This window comes from Gopherus evgoodei, unplaced genomic scaffold (assembly GCF_007399415.2).
Source record: "Gopherus evgoodei ecotype Sinaloan lineage unplaced genomic scaffold, rGopEvg1_v1.p scaffold_82_arrow_ctg1, whole genome shotgun sequence".
Taxonomy (NCBI): Eukaryota; Metazoa; Chordata; order Testudines; family Testudinidae; genus Gopherus; species Gopherus evgoodei.
Window position 1 is genome coordinate 85,363 of NW_022060103.1, and position 16,813 is coordinate 102,175.

At 65.3% G+C, this 16,813-nt stretch overlaps 1 protein-coding gene across 8 annotated transcripts in view; it reads right to left on the reverse strand.

Annotated features, from left to right (window-relative positions):
* Positions 1–16,813, reverse strand: part of ATP2B3 (ATPase plasma membrane Ca2+ transporting 3) — a 79,199-nt gene that overhangs the window by 44,480 nt on the left and 17,906 nt on the right. For 7 of the 8 annotated variants that reach the window (XM_030548081.1, XM_030548083.1, XM_030548079.1 and 4 more), the window contains exons 2-7: positions 12,341–12,521; positions 11,943–12,193; positions 8,741–8,938; positions 4,350–4,607; positions 3,847–3,972; positions 2,102–2,227 (exon numbers count right to left, since the gene is read on the reverse strand). In XM_030548081.1, the coding sequence (XP_030403941.1) occupies positions 2,102–2,227; positions 3,847–3,972; positions 4,350–4,607; positions 8,741–8,938; positions 11,943–12,147 (913 nt within the window). In that variant the 5' untranslated portion in view covers positions 12,148–12,193; positions 12,341–12,521. Of the gene's footprint in view, positions 1–2,101; positions 2,228–3,846; positions 3,973–4,349; positions 4,608–8,740; positions 8,939–11,942; positions 12,194–12,340; positions 12,522–14,568; positions 14,640–16,813 lie in introns of those variants that run through there. The other variant, XM_030548080.1, reaches the window with a different exon arrangement.

Here is a 16,813-nt window from a genome sequence, read left to right on the forward strand (position 1 = left end):
GGGGCTGATCCCCAAGGGAGATAGGATGATCTGGTATTGTGGGGGCTATCAGAAGCTTAAAGCCATCACAGTGTCCGATGCCGACCCCATGCCTAGGCCGGGGGAGATTCTAGACAAGCTGAGGGGGATGGAGAACTTGGCCCTGGCAGACACTGATAACATGTGCATCTTTAGCCAGACCTGGGAGGAACGGGTGTCCCAGGTGAAGAGGGGGCTGGGCTGCCTCACGGAGGTGGGACTGACGGTAAAAGCTGGAAAGTGCAAGGTGGGGACGGTAGAGGCGTTGTGTCTGGGCCACAAGGTGGGGAGCGGCTGACCCAGCCCAGAGCTGGCCAAGGCCAAGATGGGGGCTCTTAACCAAGAGAGCCCGAATCGCAGCTCAGAGTGCGGGGAGAAGACTCCGTCCCAGAAGACCTCATGCGGCTTGAACTCTTTTGCTACCCCAATATTGGGGTATTGGGGTAGCAAAAGGGTTCAAGCCGCATAAACCTTCCCACATGCGGCCTGCAAGTGCCGTCAAGCACACCCAACCTAAGGGAGGGCGTGAGACTGGACTGTCCTGGTGTAACTCACACCCAGGAATGGGAGAGATGCTGGGGCATCCATGGGAACCTTGGTGGGTTCGAACTTCCCCAGGTCACTGGCTGGAGTGACCTCGCTCAGTTCGGTGTCGAAGGGGGGAGAGATGTGACGAACTGGGAATGTTCTTAATGTTTTCTCTGAATACTGTGTTGGTGCCTCAGTGTCCCCATGACAGTTCTTAGTATCTAGGTGCTGGAATAAGGGTGTGTGATTGCTGCAGAGCAAAGGGCCAGTGCACCTAAATGCCTGGCACTCTGTCTCCTAGAAGCTGATGGCCTGGGCCCCCCCTCTGCAAAGGTGCCAGCTGAAGGTGTTGGAGACAAAGGGATCAGGTGACCTTGTGTCCCGGGAAAGGAGCTGAGCAGAGAGGAGGGGCTGGAGGGGGTTTCAGTCTGGAGCTGGCTGGGGGCGAGCAGTGAAGTGCAGACGTGGGGGGTCTGGCTCACTGCCCCCCAGAATGGACCTGGCTGAGGGGTCCGGTTCTCTGTACCTACAAGCTCTGTGTTAGACCCTATTCCTGCCATCGAATAAACCTCTGTGTTACTGGCTGGCTGAGAGTCATGTCTGACTGTGAAGTGGGGGTGCAGGACCCTTTGGCCCCCCCAGGACTCCACTGAGGCGGGCTCACTGTGGGAAGTGCACGGAGGGGCAGAGGATGCTGAATGCTCCAAGGAGAGACCCAGGAGGTGAAGCCGTGTGAGCTTCTTGCCCTGCAGACAGTCTGCTCCAAGGGAGAGGAGGCTCCCCAGAGTCCTGCCTGACTTAGTGGGGAGCAGTTCCAGAGCATCGCCCGGGGACTCCGTGACACGGTGGGGCCGTGCAAATGCACATTGATTATGTGGAGTGAACACAGGATGGGGATGAATCAGTCGGGGATTGGGATGGTCAATATAAACCGACGGGGAGTCAATACATGAAGGTGTGTCAGTATGGACGGGTGTTGTGTCAGAGCTCTTCACCACCTGATCCTTGGGATTCAGAGGCCACTGTGGGGAGTGGAAGGGGGGGTCAGACTAGCAGAGCAGATGGTTGTTTAGTGCAGTTGTCGGGTGGAGTTTGCAGTTGGGTTGGAGTCTATTGCTAGGACTGTGGATTTAACTGCTGTCAGGGCATCCAGAAGAGGCACCTTGAACGGACAATGAAAGCCCGTGAGTCTAAGGCTAGCACCATCGAGTCAAAGCGGTGTGACACTAAGCCAGCGTGGGCTGCAGCTGGGGGAACGGGGTCTGCCCAAGGAAAAGGCTTTGAGTCAACATAGACCATCACTGGTCACACCAAACTCATGGAGCCAACGTGGGATGGTGCAGACTCAAATGTCACACAAGATGGCACAGAGTCTCCATGAGCAACGTTGAGTCCACAGGCCAGGAGGTGCCATTGGGAGCTGATGGAGCCTGCGCAAGGCATGACATGGCGGAGACCTTGACCACGGCGAAGCAGGAGCTGGTAGAACCAGCTCAGGAGGACACGATAATGGACACCGAGAACAACCCCAGGGAAGACCAAAAAGGCCCCTCACCTTTCTTCTCCTTCTTCTCCTCTTCCTCCCCACTGGCTCCCAGCAAGGTGAAGATAATCCCAGTCTGGGAGTTCACCCCGACGGCCGTGACGACCATCCGCCCCGAGCCCTCCATGACGTGGGTGCCTGGCAGAGCAGAGGCAGAGTGAACAGGAGGCTACGGGCGCTTGGGCTGTCAGCTCCCTTCCGCCACGCAGGACACCTGGGTTCCATTCATGGCTCTGTGGCAGACCACCCCCAAGAGTCGCCGACTGCTGCAGGAGAGTGCCCCCCACTGAGCTCCTCGCCCCATAGCGCAGTGCCCCCTAGCACACAGCACAGACTGCTGGGGGAGAGTGCCCCCCACTGAGCCCCCCGCCCCATAGCGCAGCACCCCCTAGCACACAGCATGGACTGCCGGGGGAGAGTGCCCCCCACTGAGCCCCCCGCCCCATAGCGCAGCGCCCCCTAGCACACAGCATGGACTGCCGGGGGAGAGTGCCCCCCACTGAGCCCCCCGCCCCATAGCGCAGCGCCCCCTAGCACCCAGCATGGACTGCCTGGGGAGAGTGCCCCCCACTGAGCCCCCCGCCCCCTGGCACAGCACCCCCTAGCACCCAGCATAGACTGCCTGGGGAGAGTGCCCCCCACTGAGCCCCCTGCCCCCTGGCACAGCACCCCCTAGCACACAGCATGGACTGCCTGGGGAGAGTGCCCCCCACTGAGCCCCCCGCCCCATAGCGCAGCGCCCCCTAGCACCCAGCATGGACTGCTGGGGGAGAGTGCCCCCCACTGAGCCCCCTGCCCCATGGCACAGTACCCCCTACCACCCAGCATGGACTGCCTGGGGAGAGTGCCCCCCACTGAGCCCCCCGCCCCATAGCGCAGCGCCCCCTAGCACCCAGCATGGACTGCCTGGGGAGAGTGCCCCCCACTGAGCCCCCTGCCCCATAGCGCAGCGCCCCCTAGCACCCAGCATGGACTGCCGGGGGAGAGTGCCCCCCACTGAGACCCCGCCCCATACCGCAGCACCCCCTACCACCCAGCATGGACTGCCTGGGGAGAGTGCCCCCCACTGAGCCCCCTGCCCCATAGCACAGCGCCCCCTAGCACCCAGCATGGACTGCTGGGGGAGAGTGCCCCCCACTGAGCCCCCCGCCCCCTGGCACAGCACCCCCTAGCACCCAGCATGGACTGCCTGGGGAGAGTGCCCCCACTGAGCCCTCCGCCCCATAGCGCAGTGCCCCCTAGCATCCAGCATGGACTGCTGGGGGAGAGTGCCCCCCACTGAGCCCCCCGCCCCATAGCGCAGCACCCCCTACCACCCAGCATGGACTGCTGGGGGAGAGTGCCCCCCACTGAGCCCCCCGCCCCATAGCGCAGTGCCCCCTAGCATCCAGCATGGACTGCTGGGGGAGAGTGCCCCCCACTGAGCCCCCTGCCCCATGGCACAGTACCCCCTACCACCCAGCATGGACTGCTGGGGGAGAGTGCCCCCCACTGAGCCCCCCGCCCCATAGCGCAGTGCCCCCTAGCATCCAGCATGGTCTGCTGGGGGAGAGTGCCCCCCACTGAGCCCCCTGCCCCATGGCACAGTACCCCCTACCACCCAGCATGGACTGCTGGGGGAGAGTGCCCCCCACTGAGCCCCCTGCCCCATGGCACAGCACCCCCTACCACCCGGCATGGACTGCCGTGGGAGAGGGTCCCCCACTGAGCCCTCCGCCCCATAGCACAGCGCCCCCTACCACCCGGCACACACCCACCTGAGAGCAGCATGGGATCTTTCTCCACGGATTTCCGCACGTGGTCCGATTCCCCGGTCAGGGAGCTCTCATCAATCTTCAGGTCGTTCCCCTGGATCAGAACCCCGTCAGCAGGGAGCAGGTCGCCTGGTGAAGGGGAGAAAATGGCCCACATGGGACCTGTGTGCTCCTCTGCCCTGGTGTCGGGACTCCCTGGATCTGCCCCTCCACATGGGAGCTGCATAGCCCAGGTGGCACCCACATGCCCCACAACCCCATCTCAGATCACACCGACATGGCCATCTGCCCCAGCGTCAGGCCATCTGGGATCAGCGCCACATGCAATCTTTTCCTTCCCTGATCAGTCCCAGGAGCCCCTCTGCCCTGGCCTCCGGGCTGCACTGGATTGTCCTTCTGCCACGGCGTTGGGGCCACTTTGGATCCCCCTCTCCCTGCAAGCCCCTCTGCCCTGGGCTCTGGGCTGCCCTGGATCACCCCCCGAGCCCGGTTTCAGGCACACTTACCATATTTGATCTGGGCGACATCTCCCACCACCAGCTCGGCAACAGGGATCTGGATCTGCTGCCCGTTGCGGACGACGGCAAATTTCTGCTCCTGCTCAATGCGGCTCTGCAGTCCCCGGAACTGCTTCTCCTTGCTCCAGTCGTTGAAGGCCGTGACCAGCACCACGCAGATGACGGAGAGCAGGATGGCCGCCCCCTCAATCCAGCCGGCCTCTGACTCGCCCTCGTCCTCCGCCCCCGTGGCCAGGTTCCCACAGGCTGCACCGCAACACGGGGCAGGGACCACAGCAGAGCAGGAGAGAGAGGGAATGGGACAGGAAGGAGGAGTTGGAGGTCAGGCCAGAGCCAAGGAAAGGGAACTTGCATTGAGGCTGACAGACAGGGAGAGTGGAGGAGGAAGTCGCCCCCATGGTCCTGCTCCCCTCCCCCCACAGGCCAGGTGGCATTAAGGGGGGGGAGCCCCCAGCCAGGGGTGGGAAGGATCTGCAGTGGGGGAAATGCATCAGGGCATGGGTGGGCTGATGGGTGAGCACAGGGACGGGGCAGGGGATGGATGAGTGACTGGATAGGTGGGTGGACCGCTGGCCAGATGGATGGATTAGCGGCTAGCTGTATGGATGGATGGGTCAGCGGATGGACGGGTAGGTCAGTGGATGGACGGATGAAGGCGTGCCAGATGGACGGATGGATGGGTCAGTGGGTGGACGGCTGGACGGAGCAGCAGGTGGACGGGTAGGTCAGCGGGTGGACGGCCGGATGGAGCAGCGGGTGGACGACCGGACGGATAGAGATGTAGCAGACAGATGGAGGCGTGCCAGACAGACAGACGGGTCAGTGGATGGATGGGGCAGCGGGTGGACAGGTAGGTCAGTGGATGGACGGATGGAGGCATACCAGACGGATAGATGGGTCAGCGGGTTGATGAATGGACGGAGCAGTGGGTTGATGGACGGATGGGTGGACATATAGCGGACGGATGGAGGCGTGCCAGACAGACGGACGGAGCGAGCAGCGGGTGGACGGACGGACGGAGCAATAGGTGGACAGGTAGGTCAGTGGATGGACGGATGAAGGCATACCAGATGGACAGATGGGTCAGCGAGTTGATGGATGGACAGGTCAGCGGGTTGATGGACGGACGGGTGGAGATATAGCGGACGGATGGAGGCGTGCCAGACAAACGGATGGATGGGTCAGCGGGTGGATGGATGGACGGAGCAGCAGGTGGACGGGTAGGTCAGTGGATGGACGGATGAAGGCGTGCCAGATGGACGGATGGATGGGTCAGTGGGTGGACAGCTGGACGGAGCAGCAGGTGGACGGGTAGGTCAGCGGGTGGACGGCCGGACGGAGCAGCGGGTGGACAGGTAGGTCAGTGGATGGACGGATGAAGGCGTGCCAGATGGACGGATGGATGGGTCAGTGGGTGGACGGCTGGACGGAGCAGCAGGTGGACAGGTAGGTCAGTGGATGGACGGATGAAGGCGTGCCAGATGGACGGATGGATGGGTCAGTGGGTGGACGGCTGGACGGAGCAGCAGGTGGACGGGTAGGTCAGCGGGTGGACGGCCGGACGGAGCAGCGGGTGGACGACGGACGGATGGAGATGTAGCGGACAGATGGAGGCGTGACAGATAGACGAGTCAGCAGCTGGACAGGGCCGCGGGTGGACAGGTAGGTCAGTGGATGGATGGATGGAGGCGTAGCTGATGGACGGAGCAGCGGGGGGACGGACAGAGGGAGCAGCGGGTGGACAGGTAGGTCAGTGGATGGACGGATGGAGGCGTAGCTGATGGACGGAGCAGCGGGGAGACGGACAGACGGAGCAGCGGGTGGACAGGTAGGTCAGTGGACGGACGGAGCAGCGCATGGACGGACGGACGGGGCTGCGGGTGGACAGGTAGGTCAGTGGATGGACGGATGAAGGCGTGCCAGATGGACGGATGGATGGGTCAGTGGGTGGACGGCTGGACGGAGCAGCAGGTGGACGGGTAGGTCAGTGGATGGACGGATGAAGGCGTGCCAGATGGACGGATGGATGGGTCAGTGGGTGGACGGCTGGACGGAGCAGCAGGTGGACGGGTAGGTCAGCGGGTGGACGGCCGGACGGAGCAGCGGGTGGACGACCGGACGGATGGAGATGTAGCGGACAGATGGAGGCGTGACAGATAGACGAGTCAGCAGCTGGACAGGGCCGCGGGTGGACAGGTAGGTCAGTGGATGGATGGATGGAGGCGTAGCTGATGGACGGAGCAGCGGGGGGACGGACAGACGGAGCAGCGGGTGGACAGGTAGGTCAGTGGACGGACGGAGCAGCGCATGGACGGACGGACGGGGCTGCGGGTGGACGGGTAGGTCAGTGGATGGACGGATGGAGGCATAGTGGACGGACGGACGGGGCAGCGGGTGGACAGGTAGGTCAGTGGACAGACGGAGCAGCGGGTGGACGGACGGATGGGGCTGCGGGTGGATGGGTAGGTCAGTGGATGGACGGATGGAGGCATAGTGGACGGACGGACGGGGCAGCGGGTGGACGGGTAGGTCAGTGGACGGACGGAGCAGCGGGTGGACAGACGGATGGGGCTGCGGGTGGACGGGTAGGTCAGTGGACGGACGGAGCAGCAGGTGGACGGACGGAGCAGCGGGTGGACGGGTAGGTCAGTGGACGGACGGAGCAGCGGGTGGACGGACAGAGCAGAGGGTGGACAGGTAGGTCAGTGGACAGACGGAGCAGCGGGTGGACGGACGGACGGGGCTGCGGGTGGACGGGTAGGTCAGTGGATGGACGGATGGAGGCGTAGTGGACGGACGGACGGGGCAGCGGGTGGACAGGTAGGTCAGTGGACGGACGGAGCAGCGGGTGGACGGACGGATGGGGCTGCGGGTGGACGGACGGATGGGGCTGCGGGTGGACAGGTAGGTCAGTGGACGGACGGAGCAGCAGGTGGACAGACGGATGGGGCAGCGGGTGGACGGGTAGGTCAGTGGACGGACGGAGCAGCGGGTGGACGGACGGATGGGGCTGCGGGTGGACGGGTAGGTCAGTGGATGGACAGATGGAGGCATAGTGGACGGACGGACGGGGCAGCGGGTGGACAGGTAGGTCAGTGGACGGACGGAGCAGCGGGTGGACGGACGGATGGGGCTGCGGGTGGACGGACGGATGGAGCAGCGGGTGGACGGACGGATGGGGCTGCGGGTGGACGGGTAGGTCAGTGGATGGACGGATGGGGCTGCGGGTGGACAGGTAGGTCAGTGGACGGACGGAGCAGCAGGTGGACAGACGGATGGGGCAGCGGGTGGACGGGTAGGTCAGTGGACGGACGGAGCAGCAGGTGGACGGACGGATGGGGCTGCGGGTGGATGGGTAGGTCGGTGGATGGACGGATGGAGGCGTAGTGGACGGACGGACGGGGCAGCGGGTGGACAGGTAGGTCAGTGGATGGACAGATGGAGGCATAGCGGGTGGACAGACGGAGCAGTGGGTGGACAGACAGACGGATGGAGGTGCAGCTGATGGACGGATAGATGGGTCAGCAGGTGGACGGACGGGGCAGTGGGTGGACAGGCAGGTCGGTGGATGGACGGATGGAGGCATAGTGGATGGACGGACGGGGCAGCGGGTGGACAGGCAGGTCGGTGGATGGACGGATGGAGGCATAGTGGACGGACGGACGGGGCAGCGGGTGGACAGGTAGGTCAGTGGACGGATGGAGCAGCGGGTGGACGGACGGACGGGGCTGCGGGTGGATGGGTAGGTCAGTGGATGGACAGATGGAGGCATAGCGGGTGGACAGACGGAGCAGTGGGTGGACAGACAGACGGATGGAGGTGCAGCTGATGGACGGATAGATGGGTCAGCAGGTGGACGGACGGGGCAGTGGGTGGACAGGCAGGTCGGTGGATGGACGGATGGAGGCATAGTGGATGGACGGACGGGGCAGCGGGTGGACAGGTAGGTCAGTGGACGGACGGAGCAGCGGGTGGACGGACGGACGGGGCTGCGGGTGGATGGGTAGGTCAGTGGATGGACGGATGGAGGCATAGTGGACGGACGGACGGGGCAGCGGGTGGACAGGTAGGTCAGTGGACGGACGGAGCAGCGGGTGGACGGACGGATGGGGCTGCGGGTGGACGGGTAGGTCAGTGGATGGACAGATGGAGGCGTGCCAGATGGACGGATGAAGGTTTGCCAGACAGACGGACGGAGCCTTATTCCCCCCTTGCAGCCCCGTGACCCAAACACATCTGAGCCACCTCCCAGGTGTGGCAGCCCCCTCCACCCGCCTCCTTCCTTCCCCACCCCAAGCTGCTGTCCCTGGGATCTGGCTCCACGGAGGCAGCCCCGCCCCATCTCGGGGGTGGGGGGGAAGCCCCAGGCCCGGACTGACCTTCGCTCTCCTCTCCGGGGGGGGCGTAGAAGGAGAGACCCAGGGAGATGATGGCCGCGATCTCCAGGATGATCAGGGTCACGTCCTGCAGAGCCTCCCACACCAGCTGCAGGAAGGTCTTGGGCTGCTTGGGCGGGATGAAGTTCTGGCCGTAGATCTGCCGCCGCTTCTCCAGGTCGGCCGCGTTGTCCGACAGGCCTGAGCAGGGGCAGAGAGAGGGGGGAAGCTGGAGCCAGGACTCCTGGGTTCTCTCCCGGCTCTGGGAGGGGAGTGGAGGCTGGTGGTTAGAGCAGGGGGGGCTGGGAGCCAGGACACCTGGGTTCTCTCCTGGCTCTGGGAGGGGAGTGGGGGCTGGTGGGTTAGAGCAGGGGGGACTGGGAGCCAGGACTCCTGGGTTCTCTCCCTGGCTCTGGGAGGGGAGTGGGGGCTGGTGGTTAGAGCAAGGGGGGCTGGGAGTCAGGACTCCTGGGTTCTCTCCTGGCTCTGGGAGGGGAGTGGGGGCTGGTGGTTAGAGCAGGGGGCCTGGGAGCCAGGACTCCTGGGTTCTCTCCCACCCCTGGGAGGGGAGTGGGGGGGCTGGGAGCCTGGACTCCTGGGTTCTCTCCTGTCCCTGGGAGGGGAGTGGGAGCCATTGGTTAGAGCAGGGGGGAGGGCTGGGAGCCAGGACTCTGGTGTATTTCACTGCAGGTCCCAGAGCCAGGTCAGTGCTGTGGAGAATTTGCAGATGGTCCCTGGGACTGGTGACATTTTAAATATTTAACGAGCTGGCAGGTGGGTGGGTGAGAGCGAGCGGGGGGGGAGGGGGCCGGGGGCCACCGGGGGCCTTTGATCACCCAGGGGGTCGGATCCTGTCCTGGGCAGCTGGGCCTCCTCCCCCGCCCCTGCCACCCTTTGAAATGAATGAAGCACACAGGGGCGCTGGAGCTGCCTCTGCAGAGCAAGGCACAGATGTCACAGAGGGAACCCCGGCGTCCTGGGCTCCCAGCCGGGAGCCGGGCGGAGAACCCCGGCCTCCTGGCTCCCAGCCCCCCGCCCCCCGGAGCCGGGCGGAGAACCCCGGCCTCCTGGCTCCCAGCCCCCCGCCCCCCGGAGCCGGGCGGAGAACCCAGGCGTCCTGGGCGGGGGGCGTTCTCCCCTGGCAGACGAAACCAGGCTCGGGGGGGCTGTGCTGCGCGGGGGTCACGGGGGGGCGCTGGGGCAGGTCGCTGAGCTCCGGGCGGGGGGAGTCCCTGCTCCCCTGGCTCTGCCGCAGCCTGAAGGGCGAGTCAAGGGGAACCCGGCGCAGGAGCCGACGCTGCAGCTCTGCTCGGAGACTCCCCACCCCGGGCCAGCTCGGCCCCCCCCCGGGACAGCCCCCAGCCTCCGTCTCCGCCCCCCCGGCCAGCTCCACCCACCCAGCCAGTGCCCCCCGCGGCTCCGTCCCCGTCTCCATTTAGCTCCCCCCGCCCCCCGTCTCCGTCCTCGCCTAACCCGGTCCGCTCCGCCCCCCGGGTCCGTCCGCGCCCCCACACTTCTCCAGGGGCTGAAGCCACCTGTGGAACCTTAATGAAGCCTCATTAGAAGGAGAGAACCCAGGAGTCCGGGCTCCCAGCCCTCCCCCCCCCCACGAGGGGGCGCGTCTCAGCCAGGAGTCCCCAGATAAAACACCTGGGAGGCCAGATTTTAACCCTTTGAAGAAGACCCAATGTCAGTATCCCAGGTTTCCCTCCCGGCTCCGGGCTGGGAGCAGGGGCTGGGAGTCCGGACTCCTGGGTTCCCTCCCGGCTCTGGAAGGGGAGTGGGGGCTGGTGGTCAGAGCAGGAGGGGGCTGGGAGCCCGGACTCCTGGGTTCTCTCCCGGCTCTGGGAGGGGAGTGGGGGCTGGTGGTCAGAGCAGGGGGGGCTGGGAGCCTGGACTCCTGGGTTCTCTCCTGGCTCTGGGAGGGGAGTGGGGGCTGGTGGTTAGAACCAGGAGGGCTGGGAGCCTGGATGCCTGGGTTCTCTCTTGGCTCTGGAAGGGGAGTGGGGGCTGGTGGTTAGAGCAGGGCAGGGCTGGGAGCCAGGACTCCTGGGTTCTCTCATGGCTCTGGGAGGGGAGTGGGGGCTGGTGGTTAGAGCGGGGGGGGCTGGGAGCCCGGACTCCTGGGTTCTCTCCCGGCTCTGGGAGGGGAGTGGGGGCTGGTGGTTAGAGCAGGGGGGGCTGGGAGCCTGGACTCCTGGATTCTCTCCTGCCTCTGGGAGGGGAGTGGGGGCTGGTGGTTAGAACCAGGAGGGCTGGGAGCCAGGACTCCTGGGTTCTCTCTTGGCTCTGGAAGGGGATTGGGGGCTGGTGGTTAGAGCAGGGCGGGGCTGGGAGCCAGGAGTCCTGGGTTCTCTCCCGGCTCTGGGAGGGGGGTGGGGGCTGATGGGTTAGAGCAGTGGGGGCTGGGAGCCAGGACTCCTGGGTTCTCTCCCCAGCTCTGGGAGGGGACTGGGGGCTGGTGTGTTAGAACAGGGGGCTGGGAGCCAGGACTCCTGGGTTCTCTCCCGGCTCTGGGAGGGGACTGGGGGCTGGTGGGGTAGAGCAGGGGGGCTGGGAGCCAGGACTCCTGGGTTCTCTCCCGGCTCTGGAAGGGGAGTGGGGGCTGGTGGTCAGAGCGGGGGGGGCTGGGAGCCCAGACTCCTGGGTTCTCTCCCGGCTCTGGGAGGGGAGTGGGGGCTGGTGGTCAGAGCAGGGGGGGGCTGGGAGCCCGGACTCCTGGATTCTCTCCTGCCTCTGGGAGGGGAGTGGGGGCTGGTGGTTAGAACCAGGAGGGCTGGGAGCCAGGACTCCTGGGTTCTCTCTTGGCTCTGGAAGGGGATTGGGGGCTGGTGGTTAGAGCGGGGGGGCTGGGAGCCAGGACTCCTGGGTTCTCTCCCGGCTCTGGGAGGGGGGTGGGGGCTGATGGGTTAGATCAGTGGGGGCTGGGAGCCAGGACTCCTGGGTTCTCTCCTGGCTCTGGGAGGGGACTGGGGGCTGGTGGGGTGGAGCTGGGAGCCAGGACTCCTGGGTTCTCTCCCAGCTCTGGGAGGGGGGTGGGGGCTGATGGGTTAGAGCAGGGGGGGCTGGGAGCCAGGACTCCTGGGTTCTCTCCTGGCTCTGGGAGGGGACTGGGGGCTGGTGGGTTAGAGCAGGGGGGGCTGGGAGCCAGGACTCCTGGGTTCTCCCCTCCCACCCCCCGCGCCATGGATGGAGCAGCCGATACCTTCGGTTGGGGAGGTTTTGAGCCGGTGGCAGAGCCCGCTGATGTCGGTGTAGCCGTCCTGGATCTTCTGCAAGGCCTCAGCCCCGCGCAGCTCCATGAGGCCCCGCAGCTCGGGCAGGGTGCAGCCCAGGCCGCCCGCATGGTTCAGCGCCCGCCGCTGGCTCTTGGGGTAGAAATCCAGCGCGCTGTTTGCCAGGTCGCCCATGGCAGCGGGAGGGAGCCGGGCCTGGTGCTGGGGCGGACGGGGAAGCCTGCAGAGGAAGGAGTGAGGGCAGGGCTGGGCAGGGGGCACTCTCCCCTGGCAGGCAGTGCTGGGGGGCACCGTGCTGCGGGGGGCAGGGTGGGGGGCTGGGCAGGGGGTGCTCTCCCTCAGCAGTCACACCCCTTCCCTCACTCACCGGTCAGCACCTTCTTTGTGTCGGGGTCTCCATCCTCCGAAGACGGGTCCCCCCTAGCAGCCGTGGCCGGCGAGCAGAGCGTGGCCAAATGGCCAATCCATTGACAAAGCTGGGCCAGTCACTATGGGGGGACCCTGGTCAGAGCTGGGCAGCAGCCTGCCCCCCGCCGCTCCGGGGGCACCTGGGGGAGTCACATGGAGAGGAGTGTCAGGGTGTGTGTCAGACTTGGGGGGAGCCCCCTCTAGTGCCCACATCTGTCCATGCATCCCCATGAGCATCCACCCACCTAGCGGCACCCCATCCAGCCCCCCACTCAATAGCGTCACCTTCACCCACCCAGCCACCCAACCACAAACCCACCCAGCCTCCAACCCAACAGCACCTTCACCCACCCAGCCCCCCACCCAACAGCATCACCTTCACCCACCCAGCTACCCACCCAACAGCATCACTTTCACCCACCCAACCCAACAGCACCTTCACCCATCCACCAACCAACCCAACAGCACCTTCACCCACCCAGCCACACCTTCACCCAGCCATCCAGCCACCCAACCCAACAGCATCACCTTCACTCACCCAGCCACCCACCCAACAGCACCTTCACCCACCCATCCACCCACCCAACAGCACCTTCACCCATCCACCAACCAACTCAACAGAACCTTCACCCATCCACCAACCAATCCAACCGCACCTTCACTCACCCAGCCACACCTTCACCCAGCCATCCAGCCACCCAACCCAACAGCATCACCTTCACTCACCCAGCCACCCACCCAACAGCACCTTCACCCACCCATCCACCCACCCAACAGCACCTTCACCCATCCACCAACCAACTCAACAGAACCTTCACCCATCCACCAACCAATCCAACCGCACCTTCACTCACCCAGCCACCCAAGCCAACAGCATCACCTTCACCCATCCACCAACCAACCCAACCGCACCTTACTCACCCAGCCACCCAGCCACACCTTCACCCAGCCACCCAACCCAACAGCATCACCTTCACCCATCCACCAACCAACCCAACCGCACCTTCCTCACCCAGCCACCTAGCGACACCTTCACCCATCCACCCAACCCAACAGCATCACCTTCACCCATCCACCAACCAACCCAACCGCACCTTCCTCACCCAGCCACCTAGCGACACCTTCACCCATCCACCCAACCCAACAGCATCACCTTCACCCATCCACCAACCAACCCAACTGCACCTTACTCACCCAGCCACACCTTCACCCAGCCACCCAACCCAACAGCATCACCTTCACCCATCCACCAACCAACCCAACCGCACCTTCCTCACCCAGCCACCTAGCGACACCTTCACCCATCCACCAACCAACCCAACCGCACCTTCCTCACCCAGCCACCTAGCGACACCTTCACCCATCCACCCAACCCAACAGCATCACCTTCACCCATCCAGCCACTCAACCCAACAGCACCTTCACTCACCCAGCCACCCACCAAGCCATCCACTCAACTGCACCTTCACCCACCCAGCCAACCAACCACCAACCCACCCAGCCACCAACCAACCCAACAGCACCTTCACTCACCCAGCCACACCTTCACCCAGCCACCCAACCCAACAACACCTTCACCCACCCACCAACCCATCCACCCAACCCAACAGCACCTTCACTCACCCACCACCCATCCACCCAACCCAACCGCACCTTACTCACCCAACCACCCAGCCACACCTTCACCCAGCCACCCAACCCAACAGCATCACCTTCACCCATCCACCAACCAACCCAACCGCACCTTCCTCACCCAGCCACCCAGCGACTCCTTCACCCATCCACCGATCCACCCAACCCAACAGCATCACCTTCACCCATCCAGCCACTCAACCCAACAGCACCTTCACTCACCCAGCCACCCAACCACCCACCAAGCCATCCACCCAACTGCACCTTCACCCACCCAGCCACCAACCCAACAACACCTTCACCCACCCAGCCACCAACCCACCCAGCCACCAACCCAACAACACCTTCACCCACCCAGCCACCAACCCAACAGCACCTTCACCCACCCAGCCACCAACCCACCCAGCCACCAACCCAACAACACCTTCACCCACCCACCAACCCATCCACCCAATCCAACAGCGCCTTCAGCCACCCACCATGGAAATGGACAGAGGGGGAAGCCTGTGGGGGACATGGAACTTGAGGCTCCCTGCTACGCGGCCAGACACTCACCAGACTAGGCTGGGCTTGGACTGCCACTTCCCTAAGAACAGTGGGACCCTCGAGCCAGGTGGCCTGGACAAGTCTCCCACAGGGGGCTGGCTTCACTCCGGAGAGGGACAGGGAGCACTGGTGTCAAAGACCCGTGGGCCTTCCCTGGTGCAACTGTGCGGGGCCTTGGGGCCCGGTCTGCTGAAGGGGTCACTCCTGGGAGACTGGCTACAGGCTGGGGCATAGACCAGAGCACGTGGATCTGTGACACCCTGTCCATCCATCCACCCAACAACGCTTCCATTCATCTGTCCTGCAGCTCTGCCGACACCCCTCACTCCAGACCTGCAGCCCCCCCACCAGCCCTGCCAGTGCCCCTCACTCCTGAACCCCAGCCCCAGCTAGCCCAGTCCTGGGCTCCCCCCAGCTCTGCCGGTGCCTCTCACTCCTGACCCGCAGCCCCTCCTAGCCCAGCCCTGGGCTCCCCCCAGCTCTGCCGGTGCCCCTCACTCCCGACCCACAACCTCTGCTAGCCCAGCCCTGGGCCCCGCAACCCTGCTGGCGCCCCTCACTCCTGACCCGCAGCTTCCGCTAGCCTGGACCTGGGCTCCCCCCAGCTCTGCCAGTGCCCCACACTCCTGACCCGCAGCCCCTGCTAGCCCAGTCCTGGGCTCCCCCCAGCTCTGCCAGTGCCCCTCACTCCCGACCCACAACCTCTGCTAGCCCAGCCCTGGGCCCCGCAACCCTGCTGGCGCCCCTCACTCCTGACCCGCAGCTTCCGCTAGCCTGGACCTGGGCTCCCCCCAGCTCTGCCAGTGCCCCACACTCCTGACCCGCAGCCCCTGCTAGCCCAGTCCTGGGCTCCCCCCAGCTCTGCCAGTGCCCCTCACTCCTGACCCGCAGCTTCCGCTAGCCTTGACCTGGGCCCCCAGCTCTGCCAGAGCCCCTCAGGCCCAACCTGAAGCCCCTGCTAGCCCAGCCCTGGGCTCCCCCCAGCTCTGCCAGTGCCCCACACTCCTGACCCGCAGCCCCTGGGCCCCCCAGCTCTGCCGGTGCCCCACACTCCTGACCCGCAGCCCCTGGGCCCCCCAGCTCTGCCGGTGCCCCTCACTCCCCCGCTGCAGTCATTGCTCAGGTGTCTGGGTGGCTCCAGCCAGGCGCTCAGCCCTGGCTGCAGCGGGGCTGTTTACTCATTAGCGCAGGGAGAGCAGCTGCTGGGAACTACCAGTGCAGCTGAAGGCGCCTGCTCGGGGGAGGGCGGGACCCCGGGGGCTGCTGGGGCCAATCCCGCCCTGGGAAAAAGGGAGAGAGATCGAATCCCAGCGGAGCAACGGGCCGTGGAGTGTGGGGTCGCGGTGATGTGTCGCTCTAACCACCAGCCCCCACTCCCCTCCCGGCGAGCCGGGAGAGAACCCAGGAGTCCTGGCTCCCAGCCCCCCTGCTCTAACCACCAGCCCCCACTCCCCTCCCAGAGCCGGGAGAGAACCCAGGAGTCCTGGCTCCCAGCCCCCCTGCTCTGACCCACCAGCCCCCACTCCCCTCCCAGAGCTGGGGAGAGAACCCAGGAGTCCTGGCTCCCAGCCCCCCTGCTCTAACCACCAGCCCCCACTCCCCTCCCAGAGCTGGGGAGAGAACTCAGGAGTCCTGGCTCCCAGCCCCCCCGCTCTAACCCACCAGCCCCCACTGCTCCCCGAGAGCCGGGAGAGAACCCAGGAGTCCTGGCTCCCAGCCCCCCTGCTCTGACCCACCAGCCCCCACTCCCCTCCCAGAGCTGGGGAGAGAACCCAGGAGTCCTGGCTCCCAGCCCCCCTGCTCTAACCACCAGCCCCCACTCCCCTCCCAGAGCTGGGGAGAGAACTCAGGAGTCCTGGCTCCCAGCCCCCCCGCTCTAACCCACCAGCCCCCACTGCTCTCCGAGAGCTGGGAGATAACCCAGGAGTCCTGGCTCCCAGGCCCACCCCGCTCTCACCCACTAGAGTGGGGCCAAGGGATCTTTTCCTTTAGCAACCTCAGAACATCAGGAAATGAATTTCCGCCCCCCCCCCGGACTGGAAATATTGCAAATTCATTCCCTAAAAGTGACCAGTCCCCTCCCTGCCCCCCAGCATGGTGCCCTCCAGCGCCCAGCCCTGCTGCCAGGGGAGAGCACCCCCCACAAGCCCCCCCACCCTGCAGCATGGCACCCCCACAAGCCCCCCCACCGCACAGCACAGCACCCCCCAGCACCTAACCCTGCTGCCAGGGGACAGCACCCCCCCACCGAGTC